General features: G+C 49.0%; 1 protein-coding gene across 1 annotated transcript; it reads right to left on the bottom strand.

Annotated features, from left to right (window-relative positions):
* Positions 1-284: 284 nt before the first annotated feature.
* Positions 285-24,953, bottom strand: LOC132534594 (transport and Golgi organization protein 1 homolog). Its single transcript, XM_060178469.1, has 6 exons — positions 24,784-24,953; positions 21,323-21,456; positions 11,219-11,305; positions 5,270-7,967; positions 1,250-1,402; positions 285-895 (listed from the first exon to the last, which is right to left on the bottom strand). The coding sequence occupies exons 1-6, from the start codon at positions 24,917-24,919 to the stop codon at positions 867-869; spliced, it is 3,237 nt and encodes a 1,078-aa protein (XP_060034452.1). The 5' UTR covers positions 24,920-24,953; the 3' UTR covers positions 285-866.
* Positions 24,954-25,177: the final 224 nt, after the last annotated feature.

Here is a 25,177-nt window from a genome sequence, read left to right as displayed (position 1 = left end):
TAAACCAGAGAGACAAAGAGGGTGACCAACACCAGGGGCAATTACAGGGATCTGCCCGCGAAATGGGGGTCTGGCAGGTGCCCTGGGAAAGCGGATCCCAGCAACCCCTCAAAAGATGCCCACGTGTGAGGGTAGGGGGAATTCAGGATGAGTTATGAGTCCCAGGGACATCTGGGAAACTGCTACGAGTCCAGTGAGCACTTCAGGAAGCACAACAAGCTGCAGCTGGGGTCTCTCGCCACCAGGAGTCTCTTCACCAGCGAGCTCTAAACCTGGCCGCCAGCAGTTCTCAATGAGGTTAGCACTCAGTCTGACATTCAGAAAATGTCTGCAAGGGCGATGCCTGTCACTTCGAGGACGGGGTGAAAGATGGGCCCGTCAACCTGCAAGCAGAATTTTCTCACCCGTAGTCCGGGAGGTGGTGCAGTGGAGAAAGCATTAGACTCTCAAGCATGAGGTTCTGAGTTCAATCCCTGGCAGCAGATGTACCAGAATGATGTCTGGTTCTTTCTTTCTCTCTCTCTCCTCCTATCTTTCTCATAAATAAATGAACTCTTAAAAAAAAAAAAAAAAAAAAAGAATTTCCTCCTCACCTTGAAAAGATTCAGAGCACAAGAAAAACAAGTCTTATTGGTGGATGACTCATTCTGAACAGAGGCTCTGGGAGGTAAGAGGGGAGAGGCAGAAACTGTTATGTGCGCACACAAAGCCCTCTGAGCGGGAGGAGGCCTCTCAGACGTGTTATTTCTTCTCTCCCTGCTGGGACAGCAGCTCTGCTCTGGGGTAGGAGTCCACTGCGGCCAGGTCTGCCAATGGAGACCTCGGCTGGTGTACCTGAAGTGGTGGCTGGGCCAAGGACCTATTCCTCATTCTGTGAGCAGAATTCCTCCTGGGCCTGAGTCAGAGCACAAGAGAAATGAGTCTCAGTGGTGGAACATCACAGCCTGAGGCCCGGACCAGACACTCACACATGGTCCTGACATCATGTGTTGGATAAAGCAGCACAGTCGCCTGCTCTGATGTGCTAGTGGCTGAGTGTGCCCCGCAAACACTAGAAGGCTGGTGAGCTGTTACTGCAGCCCGTTAGCAGTCATGAACAGCAGCACCACTCCGCTATCCACAGTGCTCCCGCATGGTGCAGGGTATCAGACCCAGGGCCTCGCCACTACAAGCCGTGTACTCCACTGGGTGGGACAGCTCCTGGGCCCTGACACGCACCCATGCTGTGGAGAAAACCCAGCAAGTTTACCTGGGTCAGCACTCGGCTGTGGGGGCACTTCAGACAGGCCCGTGTCCCAGGTCACAGGCTGGTCCAGGTGGCGGGGCTCCTCCTCAGGAGTCTGCGTGGTGACCGTTTCAATGTGAACGTGTGGGAGGTTTTCCTTAAGGGGTGGTGATGTCTCTAAAGGGCAGAAGAAGGCACAGGGTTGGCGACAATGGAGGGGCGCTCCCCACTCAGCCACACCCACGAGCAGCTCTCCCTCACAACCAGGGATTCAAGCGGCAGCTCATCCTGTGGTCTGGGAGGTAGCCCAGTGGCTAAAGCGTTGGACCCTCAAGCGTTAGGTTCACAGTTTGATCCCTGGCAGTGCGTTTGCCAGAGTGACGCTCTGCTTCCCTCCCCTCCTTTCTCATTAATGGATTAAATGAATCTGAGGGCAGGGGTCCTGGTGGTGGTGTCCCTGGTCGGGCACACACTGCGACGTGCAAGGACCTAGGTGTAAGCCCCCGTTTCCCACCTGCAAGGGGGAAGATTCACAAGCCATGAAGCAGTGCTGAAGGTGCCTCTATCTCCCCTCCCTTCTCAATTTCTGTCTCTATCCTAAATGAATTCATTAAAAAAAATTTTTTTTAATAAAACAAACAAATCTGGTAGTTGGCACGGTGGATAAAGTTCTGGATTCTCCAGCATGAAATACTGAGTTGGAGCCCTGGTGTCAGACCTGCCAAAGTCAGATTCTGGCTCGGGATCCTTTTCTCCCTTCTTGCTCTCACCGATAATAAATACTTCCACATGTATAAATCACAGACATGGCTACTCTGTGTGACAAGACTTTCACAGCTGTCCCTATTCCAAAGTGCTTCATAAGTAACTGTAATATATTTACAGGATTCAACAGAATACATACGAGTGGTAAAATAAATAAAACAATCAGGGCTGGGAAGACAGCATAATAGTTATGCGAAATGACTATCAGTCTTGAGACTCAGAATTCCCAGGTTCAACCTCCAGCACCACCACACGTCAGAGTTGAGCAGTGCTCTGGTGAAAAATAATATATACATATATATATATGTGTGTGTGTGTATATATATATATATATGTGTGTGTGTGTGTGTGTGTATATATATGTGTGTGTGTATATATATATATATGCTCTGATTGGATGCAAACATGGTCCTCTTCCTCCCCAAATCCTCATGAAAAACTAGTGTTGGAGGAGTCGGGCGGTAGCACAGCGGGTTAAGCACACATGGCGCAAAGCGCAAGGACCGACATAAGGATCCCGGTTCGAGCCCCCCGGCTCCCCACCTACAGGGGAGTCGCTTCACAGGTGGTGAAGCAGGTCTGCAGGTGTCTATCTTTCTCTCCCCCCTCTGTCTACCCCTCCTCTCTCCATTTCTCTCTGTCCTATCCAACAATGACGACATCCATAACAACAATAAATTTAAAAAAATAAAAATAAAATCTAGTGTCTACTCCATGGGTTCAAGCCCCCCTGATACACTCTCCTCTACTCTTCATTCGAGCATCTCAGCTTGAAAGTACAGAAAAAGGAGCAGGGAGCCAGGGACGGGCTGCTATCAGGACACAGACTCCCGTGCAGTCAGTGGCCACTGGATTACTTCTCTGAGGCAGGTGCCGGGCTAGGTCATGCCGCAGCCCGGGTCCCTCCTTGATTACTCTGGATGCAGGAAACCAAGGTCCCGTGGAATCTCACTCAATTGAGTGAGTGGATCCACAGAAGATCAAAGCTGAGGCTCAACCAGGCGTCGATTCCACTTATGCCAGTCAGCCCGTGGTCAGCCAGCAGTTATTTTAGGCAGAAGAAGAAATTGTGCCAAAGGGCTGGGGAAGTGGCTCAACAGATGAGCACGGGTTCACGCACTGGGTTCCCAGTTTGAGGCCTGGCTCTGCACAGTCCGGAGCGGTACCCTGGCTTGTGCGTGTCTCTCTCCTCTCTGCCTCGTGTGAACCTCTCAACATTAATTTAAAAAAAAAAAAAATCAAGCTACAGTTCAGGGAGATATTTCGCGAGGTACGTGTGTGCCCTGCCATCAGTGTGGTCCAGAGTTGAGCTCTGCTATCACACGAGTGGCAGGGCACTGGCTGAAACTTGAGTCTTGGGATGTCTCTCTGTCTCTCTCTAGCTGTCTACATCATCAAGCAGCCCAGGAGCACCGAGATAAGGCATGTGCAAAATCCTTGCAGAGGAAGGGAGGAAGGAAAAGGGGGGGGGAGGGGAGGTATGAAGTAAAATGAGATGAGGGATGGACATAAAAAGAAATTATGTTTAATAAAGGCCTTTCACAGTTTTACAGGAAACATGTACTTCGACTCATTGGTTTATGGAGACAGAATGAGAGAGAGAGAGAGAGAGAGAGAGGAAGGATAGAGAGGAGGAGAGAGAGAGAGAGAGAGAGAAACCACAACTGGAGACCATGCGTTTGCAAGTCAGGGACTCCACCTGCTGCTCTAGCTCCTGGGGTACTGCATATAGGCACTAAACAGATACACTCTGTGCATCATTTTCTCCTTTATAGCTTTCCCCCCCTTTTATAAAGATCCCTATGAAAAATGCTGCCAGTCTCGCAGCCCGGACGGTGGCACAGCGGTAGGAATATGGACGTGCAGGCATTTAGTCCTGAGTGCGGCTGTTGCTTCTGCGTGTGCCGGCTGAGTGCCGGCCGCTGGTCTCTCGTTAAATGGAGTGAATTTCAAAGATATGTTATCTGGTAGCACTCTAGTCTCTGTATATGTATCTTTTTTTTTAATATTTTGTTTTATTTATTTATTCCCTTTTGTTGCCCTTGTTGTCTTATTGTTGTAGTTATTATTGTTGTTGTCGTCGTTGTTGGATAGGACAGAGAGAAATGGAGAGAGGAGGGGAAGACAGAGAGGAGGAGAGAAAGACAGACACCTGCAGACCTGCTTCACTACCTGTGAAGCGACTCCCCTGCAGGTGGGGAGCCGGGGTTCGAACCGGGATCCTTATGCCGGTCCTTGTGCTCTGTATATGTATCTTTAAAGAAAGAAAAGAAATTCTTTTCTTTTTGATTTTAAGGATGTTTTTAAAGGTTTTTTTTTTTTAAAAAAAAAACAAAACATTTTTTATCTTTATTTATTAGATAGAGACAGCCATAAGTCAAGAGAGACAGGGTAGACAGAGAAGGAGGGAGACAGAGAAACATCTGCAGCCCTTCTTCACCAATCACAAAGCTTTCCCCCTGCAGATGGGGTCTGGGGCTTGAACCCGGGTCCTTGTGCACTATGACATGTGTGCTCAACCAGGTGCACCACTGCCCAGCCCCCAAGAAAAGAAACTCTTCAAGTTAAGAAAAAAAAAAAAACCAAACAGTTGGATGTATTAAGAGACAAAATTAGGGAAAAACATAGACATTACAAGGTTAACCCGCTGGGCTGGGTAAGATAGCAAATTGGTTCCACAAAGAGACCTTTATGTCTGACCCTCTAAGGTCTCAGGTTCAATCCTCAACACCACCTCATTCCTATTCTCTCTCTCTCTCTCTCTCTCTCTCTCTCTCTCTCTACCAAATTTTTTTTTTTTTTTGCCTCCAGGATTATCACTGGGGCTCAGTGTATGCACTATGAATCCACTGCTCCCAGAGGCTATTTTTCCCTTGTTGTCTATTGTTGTTGTTATTGCTGTCATTATTATTGGATAAGACAGAGAAATGGAGAGAGGAGGGGAAGACGGGGGAGAGAAAGATAAGACACCTGCAGACCTGCTTCACTGCTTGGGAAGCGACTCCCCTGTAGGTGGGGAGCGGGGGGCTCGAACTGGGATCCTTCGCCGGTCCGTGTGTTTTGTGCCACCTGCGCTTAACCCGCTGCGCTACCGCCTAGCCCCCCACCCTAACCCCCCCCCCCGCAAAATGTATTTTTTAAATGCTACCACTCCTCCTTATCCACCCTGCAGCCTAGAAGTGGACTGTCATCAGCTGTGAGCGGAGCTACAGAAGCAAGTCAGTCCGGCAGCATGTCTCTCCCTCCACGCACGCCCTCTGGGCCCAGCGGCTGCCTTACCTTCCAGTGTTTGGTCCCAGCCTTCCTCTGGAAGCTGAACCACTGCTGGGGCTGCACTGCCCTCTGCCAAGGAGTGCTGGTACCTGACGAAGTAGATCAGGTCTTGGATGTCCTCCAGCACCGCCGCCTCTTCAAAGATGTCGCTGTCTTTCGCCCCCAGGTCTCTCTTTTGGGTCACGCGCGCGTCGAGCATCTTCTCTGCCTCGATCAGGATGTGCGACTCGGAGGCCCGGAAGACCTTGTCCAGGGCCTTCTCCACGTTGGAGGGCAGGCTGTCCCTCTGGGTGGCCTGCAGCTTCGACGACATTTCTTGGAGCAGGGCCTCCAGCCTGGGCACGTCAAAGTACTTCTGGAAGCGCTGGCGAGACTGGAGGTTCTGGAAGAAGCTGCTGATGATGGGCGAGTCCTTCGGGCTGGCCAACGGGGGTGTCCGGTGCCGCTGTTCGTCCTCCTGCTCCTCCGAAGTGGACCCCTGGCTCTCTGTGTCCGTGAGCTTCTGCTGGCTCTCCTTTAAGAGTTCTCTGAGCCCAGGTTTCTGGGTGAGCCCTGGGGCCTTCAGGGGCTCCTGGGGGCCGAGTCCTTGAGGAGGCTCCCGGTCTTTACTGGGAGACGCCTCACCTTCCTCGGGCACCTGACTGGTTTTCTTGTCAGGAGAGCTGCTGACTTCAGGTGGCCTTGGTGCTTCCTTCGCTGCGAGAGGGCCGTCTTCATCTGTGAGCACCCTGTGGCCCACTTGCTTGCCCTGTGGGTCGGCCTCTCCGGCCCCCGTTTCACCTTTTCTCTCAGTGCCCGAGGGCACACTGGCTTCTATTCCTGAGGCAGGATGACTGGCACCCAGAGCCGCCCTCTCAGGAGTCTGCAGGATGGCCCCCAGCGGGCTGCCCTGGGCCTCGGGGCTGTTGGCTTGGGCCTGTTGGGCACTGACGGCGTTCTCATCCTCCAGCAGCTCTTCAGGGACGTACTCTTCCTCTTCACTCTGCAAGTCCGGTACCTCAGTATCCTCAGCTTGGCCCGTGGCTCCCACTTCGTGTGTGTCAGAAACGGGCCTTCCGGAGTCCAGCTCCTCCTCTGAGGAATCTTCTTCTCCCAACAGCCGCTTCCCCTCCACCTGCTTATTCACCCCAGTGGCCTCTCCTCTCTCTTGGTGACGGGATACATTTCTCCCCACTCCAGGGCTATCTTCTTCCGATTCCCTCTGCCAATGGAGTCCATCTGGGGACGAGAACCGCGGCTGATTCTGAGCCCGGTAAAGCCATTCCTCTTCTGAGTCCTCGCTGGGCTGCTCCTCTGAGGGCCTGTGTGGTTCTGCTCCACTTTCCGCAGCCTCTTTGCCCTCCAGGATGTCTCTGGAGGCGTTGCGCTGGTTATCTGCAGGACCTGCGGGCTCCCGTGCTGGCTTCCCTTCCTTGGCTGGACTCCCCTCACCTCTACCGGCCGAGCCGGTCCCTGCATCCTCTTCGGGAGGCTGCATGGCAGGCTTTTCTTTATCAAGTGTTTCTTTGGAGACGTGAACCACTGTTCCATCGGGGTCATCCTCTGTGTTGCCAGGGCCCGACTGCAACGCAGGCTGCTCCCTCGCAGAAGTGGGCGAAGACCTGAGCTTCGTGCTTTGCGCCGAGCCTGGCGTGAGCGTGCTTTCCAGCTCTGTGTCCTCTAGTCCTGCCCCGTTCTGGACCAGGTCCTTCTTGGGCGGCTCGGCTGTTTTTCCTTCTCGGGGGGGACTTTGTGTGTCCACCTTGGGGTCTTTGCCCTCATTCCTTTCAGGGACCTGGGCACCCTCAGGAGCGGCGCTGACCTTGTCAGAGTCGAGAACGTCATAGGGAGCTGGCTGGGGCTTTGACAGTTTGCTGCCGGGGGCTAAGGCGTCCCCACCTTCCTTTGCTCCCCCCGAGTCAGAACTCTCCCACTCCACGCCTGTTGGGTCAAGAGGGTCCTCCCAGGCTGTGAGCGTGTCCTTCTCAGCTTTCTGGATGCCCAGGGGAGGAGCTACTTGAACCAGAAGCTCTTCCTTTAAAGTCCGCTCTTGCTCTGCTAGGAACTTCTCCACTCCTGATCCCGCGGGAGTCTTCCCGTCTTCTCCGTCTGTGAAGGTCAGGAGCGGCGGCTCCTCAGAGCTGTCCTGACCATCATCCTCTTCTTCCTGCGCCATCACATGGTACTCGGCCTCCGACTCCTCATCGAGATCGTCTTCCAGGGAGGTGACCAGGCTGGTGGTCTCGTCGTCGGAGACAAGGACATCTGCGGTGGAGCCGAATTTGGTTTTCAGGTCCAGGGTCATGTCCTTCTTCAGCCTCGTGTAGGCGTCCATCTTCTGCTCATCGGAGGCCTGGGACACACTGCCTGTTTTGTTCTCGCTTTCCGGGACTCTCAGTTTCTCCTGCAGCATGTCTTTGAAAGACTCAAATGGAGGACGTTCTCCCTGGGCAGGATCTGCCTGACCGTTTTCAAGGGGGCGGTTTTTCTGAGCCTCCTGTCTGTCCTTGGGCTCCTGGGTGTCCTCTGAGAATTCGCTTTCCTCAGAGTTAGTGGATTCCAGGAGCTCAGTCTCAGGGTCGCCTTCCTCAGACGCTTCTGGTTCCTCCGTCTCATGCTGACCATCTCCTAGGGTTTTCTCAAGATTCAAATATCCTAAAAGTTCCTCTAGGTCGTAACTGTCGAAATCATCTCTTCCCCCGTCGAAACAAACGAAGTCTGTCTCCTGAAAGGGAAGAAAGCATGTCAGTGGGTCACTAAGCAAGGTCTGATGGGAGGGGACCGTTGCCGCTGCTCAGATCTGTGACTGCTGGCCGTGAGCCGTCGGGACAGGGGCGGGGTACAAGCCTGGACCCCATTTGGTCCTGGTTTCTTGTCCACAAGGAAGGGCTGATTCTACCCCTGGCCACTTCACTGAGTCCCCTAACTTCTTTTTTACTTGTTAGTATTCATTTATTTTTGAACAGAGACACAGAAACCCAGAAAGGAGGAAAAGCCAGAGAGGTAGAGAGAGTAAGGTACCCACAGCACTGTTTCACAGCTTGTGAAGTCTCCCCTGCAGGTGGGGACTAGGAGTTTAAACCCAGATCCTTGCGCCCTACAATTCAGGGCTTCCGACGGCTCTCTCCCTCCCCTCTCAATTTTTCTCTTTCCTACCCAATAAAAAAAAGGAAAAATCACTGCCAGGAGTGGTGGATTCATCACATGGGTCCTGAGTTCCACTAACAACTCCTGTGGCAATTAGCAACAGCAACCAAAATGAGTGTGCTTTTAGGGGCCAAGAGATAGCTTAGTAGGTAGAGCAGGGATGCTACTGTACACACGGCCCTGGGTTTGACCCCAGCACCACACAGGAGCACCAGGGACAGCACCAAAGGAACTCCATAGAAGATGGAGCGGAGCTTTGGAATTTCTCCCTCAAATAGACTGGGAGGCCACTGGACACCAGCTGTAACTTCCTAATAAAAGAAAATAGGGGGGCCAGGAGGTGGCACACCTGGTTGAGCACACATGTCAGAATGCGCAAGGACCCAGGTTCAAGCCCCTGGTCCCCACCTGTAGGGGGAAAGCTTTGCGAGTGGTGAAGCAGTGCTGCAGGTGTCTCTCTGTCTTTCTCCCTCTCTATCACCCCCTTCCCTTTCGATTTCTGTCTCTATCCAATAAATAAATAAATAAAATTTAAAAATAAAAAATAGGATTTAAATAAATAAATGAATGAATGAATGAATAAATAATCTGTTTTCAGGACTGCCTGTAAAACAGTGTTTTTCTTTTTTTTCTCTTTTTTTTAATTTTATTTATTCCCTTTTGTTGCCCTTGTTGTTTTATTGTTGTAGTTATTATTGTTGTTGTCGTTGTTGGATAGGACAGAGAGAAATGGAGAGAGGAGGGGAAGACAGAGAGGAGGAGAGAAAGATAGACACCTGCTGACCTGCTTCACCACCTGTGAAGCGACTCCCCTGCAGGTGGGGAGCCGGGGTTCGAACCGGGATCCTTATGCCGGTCCTTGTGCTTTGCGCCACCTGCGCTTAACCCGCTGCACTACAGCCCAACTCCCAAAACAGTGTTTTTCTTTCCTCCACTAAGAAGCAAACTGACCACATGGCGTAAAGCACAAGGACCGGCTCAAGGAACCCGGTTCGAGCCCCCGGCTCCCCACTTGGACGGGGGTCACTTCACAAGCGGTGAAGCAGGTCTGCAGGCGTCTGTCTTTCTCTCCCCTTCTCTGTCTTCCCTTCCTCTCTCCATTTCTCTCTGTCCTATCCAACAACGACAATAATAATAACTACAACAGTAAAAAACAAGGGCAACCAAAGGGAATAAGTAAACAAATATTTTAAAAATAAATTTTAAAAAAGTCTTCTGTAATACAGTTGTCCCTCACAACTTTGTGCCGACTTTTGAGATTTCACTCTATCACAGTTTTTTCAAATATATTCATTCATTAAGAAGTTGATCGAGACCGTGAAAATGATACAGCGCATGTTCCGCTGTCCGAGTCAATTATACGCCCCTGCATTGCTATTACAATTAAAGTGACTGCCCGTACGGACTGCAGGCCTCGGTCTTCCATCACCCCTGCAAATGCTTCAACGCCAGGTGCAGCCGCTTGACGGCTCCTTGTGTGTGTGAAATGGGCTGTGGGGAAACCCAGCCCGTCAGAGCGTGTTTCTCTCCTACGTGCTTCTGCATCGCTAGGCATCGGAAGCATCTTTGCTCTTGGAAGTGTTTGCGATTTCTGAGAATCGTGTATCTAAGCCCCACGATGGCTTCTAACCATGCTGCTTCTTCTAAGCCTTCTGACAATGAAGCTGAGTGCCGGAGGAAGATGCTCACCAACCAGGAGGTGAAACTCTTGAGTATGATCAAAGATGGCAAGAAAAATGGTTGCCCGCCATTACGACTTGAGTGAGTCTACTGTTTGCTCCATCCGTAAAGATGAAAAGAACATCTATAGCACCTTCTGCACCCCATAATGACCCTGGGTCCATACTCCCAGAGGGATAAAGAATAGGAGATCTAGCAGGGGAGGAGAAGGGATACAGAGTTCTGGTGGTGGGAATTGTGTGGAGTTGTACCCTTTATCCTATGGTTTTTGTCAGTGTTTCCTTTTTACAAATAAATTTTTTTAAAAAGACTCAGTGATCAAAAAAAAAAAAAAAATCCATGCAAAGGCTCCTGTCTCAACAAGTAAGCAAAGCTAAAGGGGTGTTATTTTATGTCTAGAGGCTCTAATCATGTTAAAAACCATATTTAGAAGGTCATAAACAGGTTTTCTATGCTCTATGAAAATATTCGATTTATAAATAAAGAATCCTACTTTGTGGAAATTCACTTACTGCAGTAGAGTCTGGAACTGATTAACTGTGATAGACGAGGGACAACTATTTTCTTCAAATGTTTCTATTTTGTTTAAATATTTATTTATTCCCTTTTGTTACCCTTGCTGTTTTATTGATGTAGTTGTTGTTGTTATTGATGTCGTTGTTGTTAGATAGGACAGAGAGAAATTGAGAGAGGAGGGGGAGATAAAGATAAGACACCTGCAGACCTGCAGGTGGGAAGCCAGGGGCTCAAACCACCGGGATCCTTATGCCAGTTCTTGCACTTTGCGCCACCTGCACTTAGCCCGCTGCGCTACTGCCAGACTCCCAAATGTTTCTATTTTTAAAGGATATTGTGATTCAAAATTAAAATCTAACACACAAATATTAACCTGTCTTTTATTACCAAACAAAATATATCAAAGACTTTAAAAAAAAAAAAAAAAGCTACAAGAGTGTCACTGTGGGAGTAGAGAGTATAGTGGTCATGCAGAGAGACTTTCATTCCTGAGACTCCAAGGACCAGGCTGAATGCCCTACACCACCATAAAGCAGAGCTGAGCTGTGCTTTGGGGGTGCGGAGAGGTCATGTCATTGAGGAGTTTATTAGTCAATTTGTCACTTAGAAACAAAATAAAATCCCACAACTTACATCTGCTGGAACCTTTAACTCTTCCGTAGTGTACTGAGAGGCGACATGGATTAGACTCCTTGGGAAATATCCAAAACTGCGTCCAACCTATGTGAAAGGACAAATGAGAGAGAGGTGAATGAACGTTCTAAGCAAGAAATACAGCTGAGGGGGCCGGGAGGTGGCTCAGCAGTAAAACCACATGCTTTCCATACACGAGGCCGTGGGTTCGATCCCTGGCACCACCCTAAAACACCACAAACAGCACCATGGACCAAAATGGATGGTGAGTGTCTACTGTATGAAGAATTTAGTCCCTGGCACTGCACGTGCCACTGTGATGTTCTGGTTTGTTCTCTCTCTCTCTCAGTCTTTCTCTCCTTCACTAATAAATATTAGGTTGTCAGAAAACTCGTGACTCATTTTTGCATACAAAACCATAGAAAGATACATCCTGACTTCTCCGACAACCCAAGAGATAGACCTTTTTTTAAAAATAAATTTAAAAAATTATATATATATTTTTTAATAAATATATATTTTTATATTTATTTATTTTCCTTTGTGGTGTCCTTGTTTTCTTTTTTTTTTTAAAGATTTATTTTATTTATTTATTCCCTTTTGTTGCCCTTGTTGTTTTATTGTTGTAGTTATTATTGTTGTTGTCGGATAGGACAGAGAGAAATGGAGAGAGGAGGGGAAGACAGAGAGGGGGAGAGAAAGACACCTGCAGACCTGCTTCACCGCCTGTGAAGCGACTCCCCTGCAGGTGGGGAGCCGGGGATCGAACCGGGATCCTTATGCCGGTCCTTGTGCTTTGCGCCACCTGCGCTTAGCCCGCTGCACTACAGCCCGACTCCCCGTGTCCCTGTTTTCTATTGTTGCTGTAGTTACTGCTGTTATTGATGTTGCCATGGTTAGATAGGACAGACAGAAATAGAGAGGTGGAGAAGACAGAGAAGGGGAGAGAAAGACAGACACCTGCTTTACCGCTTGTGACGTGACTCCCCTGCAGGTGGGGAACTGGGGGCTCGAACCAGGATCCTTATGCCAATCCTTGCACCTTGTGCCACGTGTACTTAACCCACTGCGCTACCGCCCGACTCCCAAGATAGACCTTTCAAAAACAAAGGGAGCTCCAGGGATGGTGGTGCTTTGATGTTGTTGCCTCTTTCTTCATCCCCTCAGTCCCTTTCCTCTCCATCTTCTTTCTTTCTTTTTTTTTAAATTTTTTATTTTATATTTATTTATTTTCCCTTTTGTTGCCCTTGCTGTTTTATTGTTGTTGTTGTTGTTACTATTGTTGTTGTTGAAATCATCGTTGTTGGATAGGACAGAGAGAAATGGAGAGAGGAGGGGAAGACAGAGAGGGGGAGAGAAAGACAGACACCTGCAGATCTGCTTCACCGCTTGTGAAGTGACTCCCCTGCAGGTGGGGAGCCGGGGGCTCGAACCGGGAACCTTACGCCTGTCCTTGCGCCTTGCACCACCTGCCCTTAACCCACTGCACTACCGTCCAACTCCCTATCTTTTTTCTTTCTCCCCATCTCTAAAAACAAAAACAAAAAGAAAAACTGGGCAGGAGAGATAGTTTTGAAATACTGTGTTTGCATGTGGACAAGTTTATACTTAGTACAATTGAGGTGGGGGGAGCAGGAGTACCCGTGTCCCGATGCATAGTGGTGAATAGAGACCTAGGTTGGGGGGTAAGGATCTTGCAGAAACCTGTCATGGGGAACTGTGAGGCTGAACCTATGTGTCAGCTATCCTATAAACCATTAACTACCCAGTAACGTGGAAAAAGAGAAAGCAATGAAGATAAATACAAAATTGAGGAAGATGAAAATCATGAGTGATAGAAAGTTGCTACTGAAGTCACAGATTATTATTATTGCAATAAAAATTAAGTATGGAATATTATAAAGTCAGCGTCCCTAAAAGCCACTGACATTTACCTTGAATATTCAGCTTAGTTCTAAACATGGAACACACAAACTTAAGATTCCTTTTTCTAAGATTTATGTCTTCCATAAGCAAAAAAGAACAGAACAATACTAAGACATAGTGTTAAGAGTCAAACCCAAGGCCTCACACATGAAGTCCTGTACTCTACCCACAGAGCAACCTCTCCAGCTCTAAAGATAGAGTTTTGAAGCAGATAAAGGATCTGCATAGGGAAGTTTATTTTATAGTGCATGGTTAAAACCTGTGAATCAAAGTTGGCTAGAAACACAATTCCAAATAACCTCCAGGTGAATTTCCCTGCACACTTTCTAGCAGTGTTCAGAAGCCGGCACTTCTAGTTCAGGCTTCACTAAGTCGACAGGCAACCAAAAAATTAAAAATGACGTGACCTTTCTCAAATATATGACTTGTACAACAAGAGGAAAGTAGTAAGCTGACATGCTAGTCTGTGTGATGCTTTCAAATAATAAATTTTTAAGGATTTGAAAACAAAATTAAAATTTCAAACATCTACACACTGATTTATTATTATTATTATTATTATTATTATTATTATTATTAGCATGCAAGGTCAGCCTCTAAGGAGAGCAATCACTTTTACCCACAGCACTCACAGCCAAGGGGCGTGTAGAGTGTCCTCTTGAGACAGGTGCACCAGCCTTATTAGCTACAGTCTCCAAGGGAGATTCTCTTCCCAATCAGAGAAAGAAGAAGCTGACTGCAGAGCGAGTGCACAAAGGGGAGACAGGCCATCTTATTGCTAACTCCTAAAATATCCTCATTATGGAAGCTCCTGATGTTTCGGCCAACTATCTGAAAGCCAGTGTTAGTAGCAAAAAACTGCCTTGAAGATGAGATAAGACAGGGAGGGCAATAAAAACTGCCACTCTGGCAGTTAAAGTCTGAAACCCAAGGAAACCAAAAAGAAAAAGCCGTAGGACCTTGTCCTCAATGTGGATCAAGAACGGTAGAGAATGTTCCATCCTCCAAAGGGAGGCTGGACAACATACTCTATGTTCCACCTGAGGAAGATGGGTTCTGAAATCGGGGCAGCTTGGAACGTTGCTACTCATGCCCACAGAATGTGAGCTCAGACCTACAGGGATGCAGAAGTTACATAGGCTCCTGAGCTGAATATGGGCCCCAGATCACATCAAATCAATGGGGTTTACAGTCAACAATATTTATACCCCTTTCCCATATTAGGGAGCTACTTTCTTCCCTGATCCAGCTTTCTGGTCCTTTTGCCAGCCATGACATCATCTCCCCAGACAATGGCTTGGATCCACCTGCACATCAGATTTCAGGCTCAGGAAAAACAAACAAACAAACAAACAAAAAACTAGTATAGACATGGGCCCTTTGGAATATAACTAAAATAGGACTACTAACTGTCTACAAAATGGAGACTCCCAACTCTTCATCTGAACTATTCCAGCCTTTAGATTCATGATTGGTCAACAATGTGTTTGGCTTTATATGTTAACTCTTTTTCAGCCACCAGATTCCAGATGCTAACATGATGCCAACCAAACTTCCCTGGGCAGACAATTAGGGAAAGAGAGAGACAGGCTGGGAGTAGGGATCAACCTGACAACTCCCATGTTCAGTAGGGAAGCAATTACAGAAGCCAGACCTTCCACCTTCTGCACCCCATAATGACCCTGGGTCCATGCTCCCAGAGGGATAAAGAATAGGGAAGTTAGCAGGGGAGGGGATGGGATATGGAGTTCTGATGGTGGAATTATGTGGAGTTGTACCCCTCTTATCCTATAGTTTTTGTCAGTGTTTCCTTTTTATAAATAAAAATTAAAATTAAAAAAGAAAGAAAGAGAAAAAAAAGATGAGAGGAGACTGAGAACTGGAAACAGGGTCACTTGGGAAGCTGAGGAGAGACTGCTTAATCCCCTCGGTGTAAAGCTCATGAGATGAAAGAAGAGATTGGAGGATCAAATTATCTTTTTCTCCTTGGGAAAATTTGATGAAGAGGGAATCTGGAAAAGGGAGAGAAATCAGGTCTATAAAAAGAAAGGAGGGAGCCGGGTGGTGGCATAGCAGGTTAAGCACACATGGTGCAAAACTCAAGGACCAAGGGGCCAGGCGGTGGTGCACCTGGTTAAGTGCACACATGACAATGCACAAGGACCTGGGGTCAAGCCCCTGACCCCGACCTGCAGGGGAGGGGAAAGCTTCATGAGTGGTGAAGTAGGGCTGCAGGTGTCTCTCTGTTTCTCTCCTTCTCTATCTCCCCCTCTCCTCTCAATTTCTCTCTGTCTCTGTCCAATTAAAAAAAAAAAAAAAACAATCAAACTCAAGGACCAGCATTAAGGAGTCACTTCACAAGTAGTGAAGCAGGTCTGCAGGTGTCTATCTTTCTCTCCCCTTCCTCTCTCCATTTCTCTCTGTCCTATCCAACAACAACAACCACAACAAGGGCCACAAAATGGGAAAAATAGCTTCCAGGAGCAGTGGATTCATAGTGCAGACACCAAGCCCCAGCAATAACCCTGGAGGCAAATAAATAAATAAATAAATAAATAAATGAAACACAATTATCTTTATCAATTGAGACCATAGGTCATAAAGAGCTCTAAGTCTCTATACTGGCTGGCGGCCCACTGTTTTTATAAAAATGATGCAGAATCATCGGCTTTCATTGCTGACTACAAGCAGTGCCTCTCTCTCCCTCTCCCTCTCTTTCTCCCTCTCTCTCTCAGATAAAGACAGAGGCAGAGATAGTGATAGATACCACAGCACCAAAGCTTCCTTCCATGCACAGGGGACCAGGCTCAGTCCTGGGTCGTTCACAAGGCAAAACAGTGCACTATTCAGGTGAGCTATTTGCCAGCCTAGTTACCTTCGAATCTAATGCTGCTTCTGTCCATTGTCCCTATCAAGAGCTGTTTGACTAGGGGAGAATAACCTGTCATCAGGACAAGTATCGCTATCATCGCCATGAGAGGAAATATTCCAAAGGAGGCAGGTAAGACATGGGGTTATCACTGGGGCTCAGTAGATGACAAGTCCACTGCTCCCAGCAGCCATCTGATGATGATGATGATGATGATCGGGACAGAGAAATTGAGGGGGAAGGGAGAGAAAGATATCTTCTACCTGTTCCACCACTCATGAAGCTTCTCCCTGCAGGTAAGGACTAAGGGCTTGAACCCAGGTCCTAGCACAAGGTGACTTGTGCGCTTGACTCACTGCACCACCACCCAGGCCTCAAGAGCTTCTGACCTGACAGGAGCTAAGACGGTGCACAGGTTGCCTGCGGTGCTGAGCGGGTAGAGGGAGGCTACAAAGTGGCATCCACTCAGTTATCAGGCAGCCAAGCCTTCCGGCGGGCTGCTCAGAAAACACACAGTGCTTCCCTGAGAAGGGAGAAGGGGAGAGGGAGGAGGAAGAGAGACGGGTAGGCTTCCCATTGGTGAATCTGGGCCTGAGCAGAAGTGTGGAGGTGAGGAAGTTCAAGCCGAGTTCACTTGTGCAAATGCTCAAACAAAACTAATTTAAGGGAAATGCAGGAGCAGGGAGCATGGACTTGTAGGCAAGAGGTTCTAGAACTACGAAGAGTCAGAGCTGAGTGGAGAAAGAAAGAAAGAAAGAAAGAAAGAAAGAAAGAAAGAAAGAAAGAAAGAAAGAAAGAAAGAAAGGAAGGAAGGAAGGAAGGAAGGAAGGAAGAAAGGGGAAGAGAGGGAGGAAGGAAGGAAGGAATGGAGGAAGGGACTGAGGGAAGGAGACAGGGGAAAACGCCACCTAGGTATAAAGGAATAAAGAAAGATCATCAGGAAATTTCACTGGTAATGTAAGACTTCTAAGAATTTTGGTGGATATCTTTGGGAGGTGAGAGGGTGGGATACAGGACTTTGCTGGTAAGTGTGGTGTGGAGCTATACATGGTCATCTTACAATCTTGTGATGAACTATTAAAACAAATAAAAATTGTTTAACTCAGTTTCTCTGTATAGAATGACTCAATGGGTACTCTCCCTAAACCACGGTGTTTTTACTGGACCAGCTGGCTTTTGGAGATTCTGTCCTAGACATCTGCAATGCCAGCAAATGAATCTCTTTTTCCCCAAGGTCTGTTTCTCCAGTCTTATTTTTTTTTTTTAGTAATTTGATTGCTATCTCATTGCAAATGAAAACATTCACAGTTGGGGCTGGGTATTTCTCCAAGTCTGAAGAGTCCTAAAGACATCAGAGACTCTTACTACTTCCCGTAAATAAGTAGCCCACGTACACTTTCTAAAATGGAAGAGACAGTAACTCAGTAGGTTGTTCCTACAGAGCCTCCTCGTTATAAAAACTAAAGAGACCAAATGTCCGTCATATCAAAGCCTGATGCGCTCAGTGACTCCCAAGTCTGCTCCCAGGGACCCAGAGAAGCACAGCTCTGGGGTCGGGTGGTAGCGCAGCGGGTTAAGCGCACATGGTGCAAAGCTCAAGGACCGGCATAAGGACCCCAGTTTGAGCCCCCAGCTCCCCGACTGCAGGGGGGGTCACTTCACAAGTGGTGAAGCAGGTCTGCAGGTGTCTTTCTCTCCTCTTCTCTGTCTCCCCCCTTCTCTCGATTTCTCTCTGTCCTATCCAACAACAGCAGCATCAGCAGCTATAACAACAAGGACAACTACAAGGACAACAAAATGGGAAAAAACAGCCTCCAGGAACATTAGATTCATAGTGCAGGCACCGAACCCCAGCGATAACGCTGCAGGAAAAAAGAAAAAGGAAGAAAAGGTGCACATCCCTCTAGGAGCTGGGCTCCAAAGTGCAGGAAAAGGATGGCACAGAAACTGCCGACAGAGGAGCTGGGCGGCAGTGCACTTGGCTGACTGCACCCATTACAGTCCCCAGGGACCCAGGTTCAAGCTTCCAGTTCCCATCGGCAGGGAGAAAGTTTCACAAATGGTGCCACAGTGCAATTAAGTGCCTCTCTTTCTCCTTCCCTTTCTATCCCCCCCACCACTAATGTTTCCCTGTCCTATCAAATTAATCAAATAAACAAATATGAAAAAAAATTTAAAAAGAAATTGCTAACAGAATAGAAGAGGCACATCCGGAAACACAGAAGTGAAACTGACAATTTTGCTCACTGCAACTCAATAATTGCAGACGTAGTTGGATGACTGTCCCCAGAGGTGGCAGTTTTCAAATCTACATCATATTAGGGCAAGAAAAATAACTAAACACTCAAGAGTTCCACTTGGGCGCCTGAAAAATGACCTTGCACACAATTCACAAGACTGAGTCCAAACATGCAGTATCCTTTTTTATGAAGCTAAGTCAAGCGCTTCTGGTTGTCACCATGTCAGCCTTGACGCCCGGTGCAGCCATGGCTGGTGGTATCTGAAGCAGACCCTGAAGACCAGCCAATTCTTCAGGGTCAGACACAGCTCAGCTCCGTTTAAGATGCCTCTGCCGAGCCCCTGCGGCATCTTCTCGTTTGTTCTATCAGAAAGAATAGCTTGACGTCATCAAAGAGCCCATCAAAACAGTTACTGGAATCTACAGTGCAGAGGTCACGAGACAGTAAAACGTAGGCCCCGCCACGCCACAGCAAGATACAGGAGAGCAGGGGGAAGTTTCATGACAGCGGAGTGGTGTTGTGGCATCTCTCCCCCTCGTTCTCTCCTCCCACAAACATGAAACTGAAATAAAGGGCTGGGGAGACCCACATAATGGTTGTGCAGAAGACTTGAAAGCATGCCTGAGGTGCAGGAAATTCCCAGGTTCAATCCCCAGCACCACCAAAAGCCAAAGCTGAACAGTGCAGTGGTCTCTATCTCTCTCATGAAAATAAAATAAAATAGGGGCTGGGCGGTAGTGCAGAGGGTTAAGCACACATGGTGCAAAGTGCAAGAACCAGCATAAGGATCCTGATTCGGGCCCCCAGCTTCCCACCTGCAGTGGGGGGGGGGGGGGTCGCTTCACAAGTGGTGAAGCAGGTGTCTGTCTTTCTCTCCCCCTCTCTGTCTTCCCCTCTACTCTACATTTCTCTGTCCTATCCAACAACAACAACAACACCAATGGCAATAATAACGACAACAATAAGAGCAACAAAATGGGAAAAATGGTCTCCAGGAGCAGTGGATTCGTAGTGCAGGCAACCCAGCCCCAGCAATAACCCTGGAGGCAAAAATAAAATAAAATAATATTTTTAAAGAAATTGAAGAGAGAAAGGGGGAAAAAAAAAAAAAGAGTTTGCCAGAAGTGGTGGTTAAACGGCACAGGTGCAAAATCTCTCAGAGTCAGTATACAGCAAAAGCAAGGGAAGCAACTGTTAAGGGTGAGCATGCCAGCTCTGGAAAGCTGGCACACATAGGTAGTCAGGAGGTGGTGCAGTGGATAAAACACTGGACTCTCAAGCATGAGGTCCCGAATTCAATCGCTGGCGGCACCTATACCAGAGTGATGTCTGGCTCTTTCTCTCTCTCCTCCTATCTTTCACGTTAGCAACAAAATAAAACATTAAAAAGACAGGAAGGGAGGAAGGAAGGGAGGGAGGGAGGGAGGGAGGGAGGGAGGGAGGGAAGGAGAAATGAAGGGAGGGAGGGAGGAAGGAAGGGAGGGAGGAAGGAAAAGAGAAAACTAGCATAGTGGTTATGCAGGAGACTCTCATGCCTAAGGCTCTGAGGTTCCAGGTTCAGTCCCTGGCGGCACCACCATTAAGGCAGAACTGATCAGTGCACTGGTATTAAAAGGAGGAGGAGGAAGAAAAGAAAAAGAAAAAGAAAAAGAGAAAACATTAATCCCTCAATAAAGGGAAAAGATAATAAAAAACAAATAAACAACTAAATAAAATAAAACTAAAAAAGAAAAAAGAGAAAGAAGAAGAAAGAACCTTTTGAGTGGGAGGGAAAAATATCTAGACATCATACAGGTAACAAGGAGTTAATAGTCAAAATAAATAAAGAGCTTACGCAACCCAACAACCAACAAAATCAGGCAGAAGAGCTGAAACACACTTCAAAGAAGACAAGCAGGTGGCCAACAGGTATGTGGACATAGTGCTCATCATCAGTGATCATCAGAGAAATGCCAACTAAAGCCACAGAGCGACTGTAACGGCCCCCAGCTGAAACAACAAGGGGGGGTGGGCGCGACTGCGGGGAGGGGAACGGACCCAGCCTCTGTGGAACATGACTCACAGGTGAAGACGGGGGGGTAGGGTGGGGAGGCCAGGTGGTGGCACATCTGGCTGAGTGCACATGTTATAAGGCACAAGGACCCAGGTTTCAAGCCCCCGGTCCCCACCTGTAGGGGGAAAGCTTTGCGAGTGGTGAAGCAGTGTTGCAGGTGTCTCTCTGTCTCTCTACCTCTTTATCATCCCCTCCCCTCTTGATTTCTGGCTGTCTCTATCCAATAAATAAATAAATAAAGATAACTTAAAAAAATAGTGAAGACATATCTGCTGCATGATCCCATCACTGCTCTCCTGTGTTTCTAACCCAAGAACAGATAAATACTAATTGGAAAGCATACACACACTCCTATGCTCACTGAAGCATTGTTGACAATAGCCAGGGTGGAAAAGAGCCTAAGTGCCACAAGATAGAGGGGCAGACAAAAAGATGTGACCTACCAGCACAAGGGGACAGAAAGAAAGAGAGGACATCTTCTCTTGCCCTTTGCTACAGCACGGCTGGAACTGGGGGTGGAAGGGAGTATGCTAAGCAAACCATGTCAGGAGGAGCTAGGAGATGGAAAAAGCCCTGGACTCTCATGCAGGAGGTTCTGAGTTCGATCCCCAGAATCATATGTATCAGGGTGAAGCTCTGGTTGTCTCCTCAGACAACACCAGCCCCTATTAATAAATATTCAAAAGACAAAAAAGCCAGAAGGAGAAAAACAAACACCAGATGATTTCATGCACGTGTGGGGTATTACGAGGCTGAGGAAGGGGGAATACAAAACCAATCCCTTCAGCTCTTACTGCAGAACTGGGGCCAACAGGCAGGGAAGAGGTGGGACTAAGGGGCGTCAGGGCCCAGCAGGCTGTGATGAATGGACCCTGGTGCCGGGTGGTGGGTGTGGAGGGACAGCACACATCTGAGGAGGTGTGGACCTGTGGCCCCTAGAACACAGTATCACAAACCAATGCTTCTTCAGTTAAAAAAAAAAAAAATCTACCGATGAATAAGAAATGTCTACTTACACTTCCTGCCCAAACTTCAGGCGATCTCCCAGCCAGCTTGTGGTAGACATATATGGGGTCTCCTTTCTTAAAATTCACAAAACGGCAATCTGGCCCTGTAAAATCTTCCAAAGCTTCCCCACGGTACATCAGCACTGTAGGAAGAGAGGATAAAACCATCAGGCAAAAATCAGCGTTCACCCTCTAAACTGATTTGCTGGCAACAGAAGAACCCACTGTGAACAAAGCCAAACAAAGCCAAAATCAAGTTTCTTTAGACATTCTAGAATATTTCTTGCTACTGCTGTTGTTACGTCTTGTTTTTGGATGGTGTCAGGGGTGGGGTCCAGGGCATCACGCACACAAATCATGCACTCCACCACTCAGCTCCATGCCTGGCCTCAGCTACCAAGTCTTTTTTTTTTTTTTTTTTGCCTCCAGGGTTATTGCTGCTGCTCATAGCCCGCACTATGCATCCACTGTTCCTGGTGGCCATTTTTTCCCATATTATTGCCTAGGACAGGGAGAAACTGACAGAGGAGGGGGAGGGAGAAAGGGAGAAAGATAAAGACACCTGCAGACCTGTTTCACTGCTTGTGAAACGTCCCCCGCCCCTTCCAGGTGGGGATGTCGGGGGCTTGAACCTGGACCCTTGTGCAGGTCCTTGCACTTAGTACTATGTGCGCCTAGCCAAGTGCGCCACCACCCAGCCCCCTCACTTTCAATTCAGATACTCAGAGAATCTATAACCCTACAAACTTTATTGTTATAAATCAAGACAAGCAGTGAAGGAAAACTTTCCCTGTTCTTCCCTATGGATAATCTTGGTAAATAAAAGCAGTGTGAGTACACATGCGCGCGCGCACACACACACACACACACACACACACAACTGGTCTTAGGAGAAAGTCTTATTTCCCTCAATAACCTTCTCATAATCACAAAGGGCTGCATTACAGCAGGGATCGATGCAAGCTGAGGTGCAAGATTACATGCAGAGGTAACAGGGAACCAGGAAGAACATCCAGCAACCCTCACGGGGTCAATTAACTCAGAACTAAAAGTGACCGTGGTTAAATGGCTGTAATGGCTATTGGGCAGCGGTAAACGCTGTCCATTGCACTTGTGGTCAATTTGTCCCTCTGTTTCCTATTAGAAGTCACTGCTTTCTCAAAATAAATACTGGGGTTGGGTAGTGGTTCACCCAGGTGAGTGCAAATGTTACAGTGCACAAGGACCTGGGTTCAATCCTCACCTCCCTCCTCGTAGGAGGGAAGCTTTCCAAGTGGTGAAGCAGTGCTGCACGCGTCTTGGTCTTCCTCTCTATTCCTCTCTAAGAACCCTCCCTCCCCCCTCAATTTCTCTGTCTCTATCCAATAATAAAGAAAGGAAGAAATAAGAATTGCTTTGTAAGTCAGACTTAAATAACAATGGCTCCAACAACTGGTAGAAATAGTGCTTTCTGTTTCCTCTTTGCTGGTCAAAATACAGTTCTTGATGTATAAGATACAATGTACAACATATGCAATTAAACAGCAGAGAAAAAGGATGAAATGGAAGTGACACTTTTCCTAAAAGCCAACTGGCAAACTGTACAATCAAACGTACCTTTAAACATTACTACAGGTACAAATAGACAGCTCTGTAGGGGGTGACCTGGATTTCAAAAGCTAAAACTTGATGCTATTCATACCTGCGGCCAGTATCCTAATTCAGATACAACTGGATGGGAGGGACAGTTGAAAGAGCAGGCAGTTAAAGATGGTAGAGTCTCTGAGGACTGGGCACGACAATATTTATCCTGTTTCTCAGAAGATCACTAAGGCAGGGCCAGCGAAACAGATCCCTTAGAGCGTGTGCTGCTTTGCCACGTGCACAACCCAGGGTCAAGCCCGGCCCCCACCACGTTGAAAGAGGCTTAAGTGCTGTGACCTCTTTCACTCTCCCTCTCATTGATTTTTTGAAAATAAATAAATAAATAAAGCAGCCTGGTATGATGGCACAGGGAGCAGAGCACTGGATTTGCATATATGAGGCCAAGAGTTCAATCCCTGGCACTATATATGCCAGAGCAATGCGGTGGTTCTCTCTCAAAAATAAATGTATCCTTAAAAAAAGAAATCACTGAGGACTGGCAAAAATGTTACCAGATAACAACATAATACACACTATGGAACACTTACCTGACACACACACACACACACACACACACACACGCACCTTACAAAACACAGCTAACGCAAACCGGCTCCAACAGGGGCTGTCTGCTTGGTTCCATCACTTTGGACACATCACTTCGCAAGTGATGTGACAACCTAGGGTCCTTCAAGCACCCACGTATCCTACTGAGGCAGCACCAGGGAAGTGATGGGGAGTGTGTGAGTGTGTGTGGGGGGGGTGGCTTTTGAGGAGCCCAGGCTGAGTGGGGCTTGAAAGCAAAGAACAGCACACAAGCAGTTTGCAGCCCAGCCCTGCTAGCCAGTCACCCGGATCTGCTGGAGAGCAATTAAAGGGCTTCAGCTGGGGAGCGCCTGCAGGTCCCATGTCTGCAGTGTGTGTACATCAGCCGATCACTCACCTCCTGGAAGGACTCCAAGCAAACTCCAATCATCTCCTTTCTCTCCTCGACCTGACACACTGTGCACAGTGAAATTTGCTTTGGAATTCAGGCCTTCTCAGAAGGCACCTTTCCCTATCTGTGCTGGCTAACGTTTAGAAATCACTAGCTCTGGAGGCCAGTCTCAGCAAGCGACAAAGGTTATCTGAGCCCAGCGCAGCAGCTAGAAGAGTGACCCAAACAGAAAGAGATTTCAACAAAACAAGTGATGAAGGTCTGCGCCTGGTCTGGCTTCCACACCCTTCGGGAGTACTGATTCCTTCCATCATCATCATCATCATCATCTCTCTCCTTCTGAAGCTGGAGCTCTCTGGCCCCCGCACCGCCCCCAGCCTGGAATTGGGGACCTTTCGGCTTCCAGTGCGCAGGAAAGGAGGCTGCCGGTCCCCTGTGGCCACTGCAGATCCTCGGCCTCGGCGAGAGCCAAAGTGCGTGGCCTGGTGCATTGCAAGAAGCCTTCCAAGCCAGAAATGACAGGATGGAGGCACAGCCGGGGCGGCGGCCTCGGCGCTCACTGCGCCCCTGCGGTCCCCAAACCTCAACTCCAACCGGGGGGCTCCACAAGCCCCGAGCCCCAGGGAGGCAGAGCCGCCCCCCGCCCCGCCGGCCCCCCGCGCCCGGGACCGAGCCCCGCGCGCCCTGGGCGCATCAGCCGCGGGCGGGACTGAGCCCCGGGGCGGCGTGGGGGGCGCCCGGAGGCCACGCGGGAAGCGGGGCGCGCACGCCGGCTCTGCTCCCCTCGCGCGGGGGCAACGGCCGCGGGCAACCACCCCCGGGGGCCCCGGGACCCCCAGCCCCAAGGGCGGAGAAATGAGGCGCTGGCAACAAGTGGGAGCGCGGCCCCGGCCCTCCCGCCCGCACTCACTGCTGCACTCCGCGTCGGCGCACAGCTTGGACTCGGAGAAGCGGCGGCCCAGGCCCGGCGCCCGGGAGGCCCGCAGGCGCCCCGGAGGCCCGAGCAGCGACAGCAGGCAGAGCAGCAGCGCGGCCGCCGCAGCCATGTTTGGCCGCTGGGAGCCGGCGACGCGGAGGCGGCGGCGGGGCGGGCAGCGCCGGGGGCGGGGCGCGGCGGGCGGCGGGCGGGGCGGACACGTCAGCGCGGCTCGGGGGCCCCGGGGACCCGCGAGCCACCGCCCTCCCGCGCGCTGCCCGGGCAACAGCGGCTCCTGGCCCCGCCCCGCCGGCTGCGCCCCTCGAGTCCCGACTGCAGGCCCCCTCTGGAGCCTTCTCCAGGCTCTGATTTCCGAGGAGCCCCCCCC

Source organism: Erinaceus europaeus, chromosome 19 (genome assembly GCF_950295315.1).
Source record: "Erinaceus europaeus chromosome 19, mEriEur2.1, whole genome shotgun sequence".
Classification (NCBI taxonomy): Eukaryota; Metazoa; Chordata; class Mammalia; order Eulipotyphla; family Erinaceidae; genus Erinaceus; species Erinaceus europaeus.
Note: the sequence above shows the minus strand (reverse complement) of the source record. Positions and strands in the feature narration are given on the sequence as shown.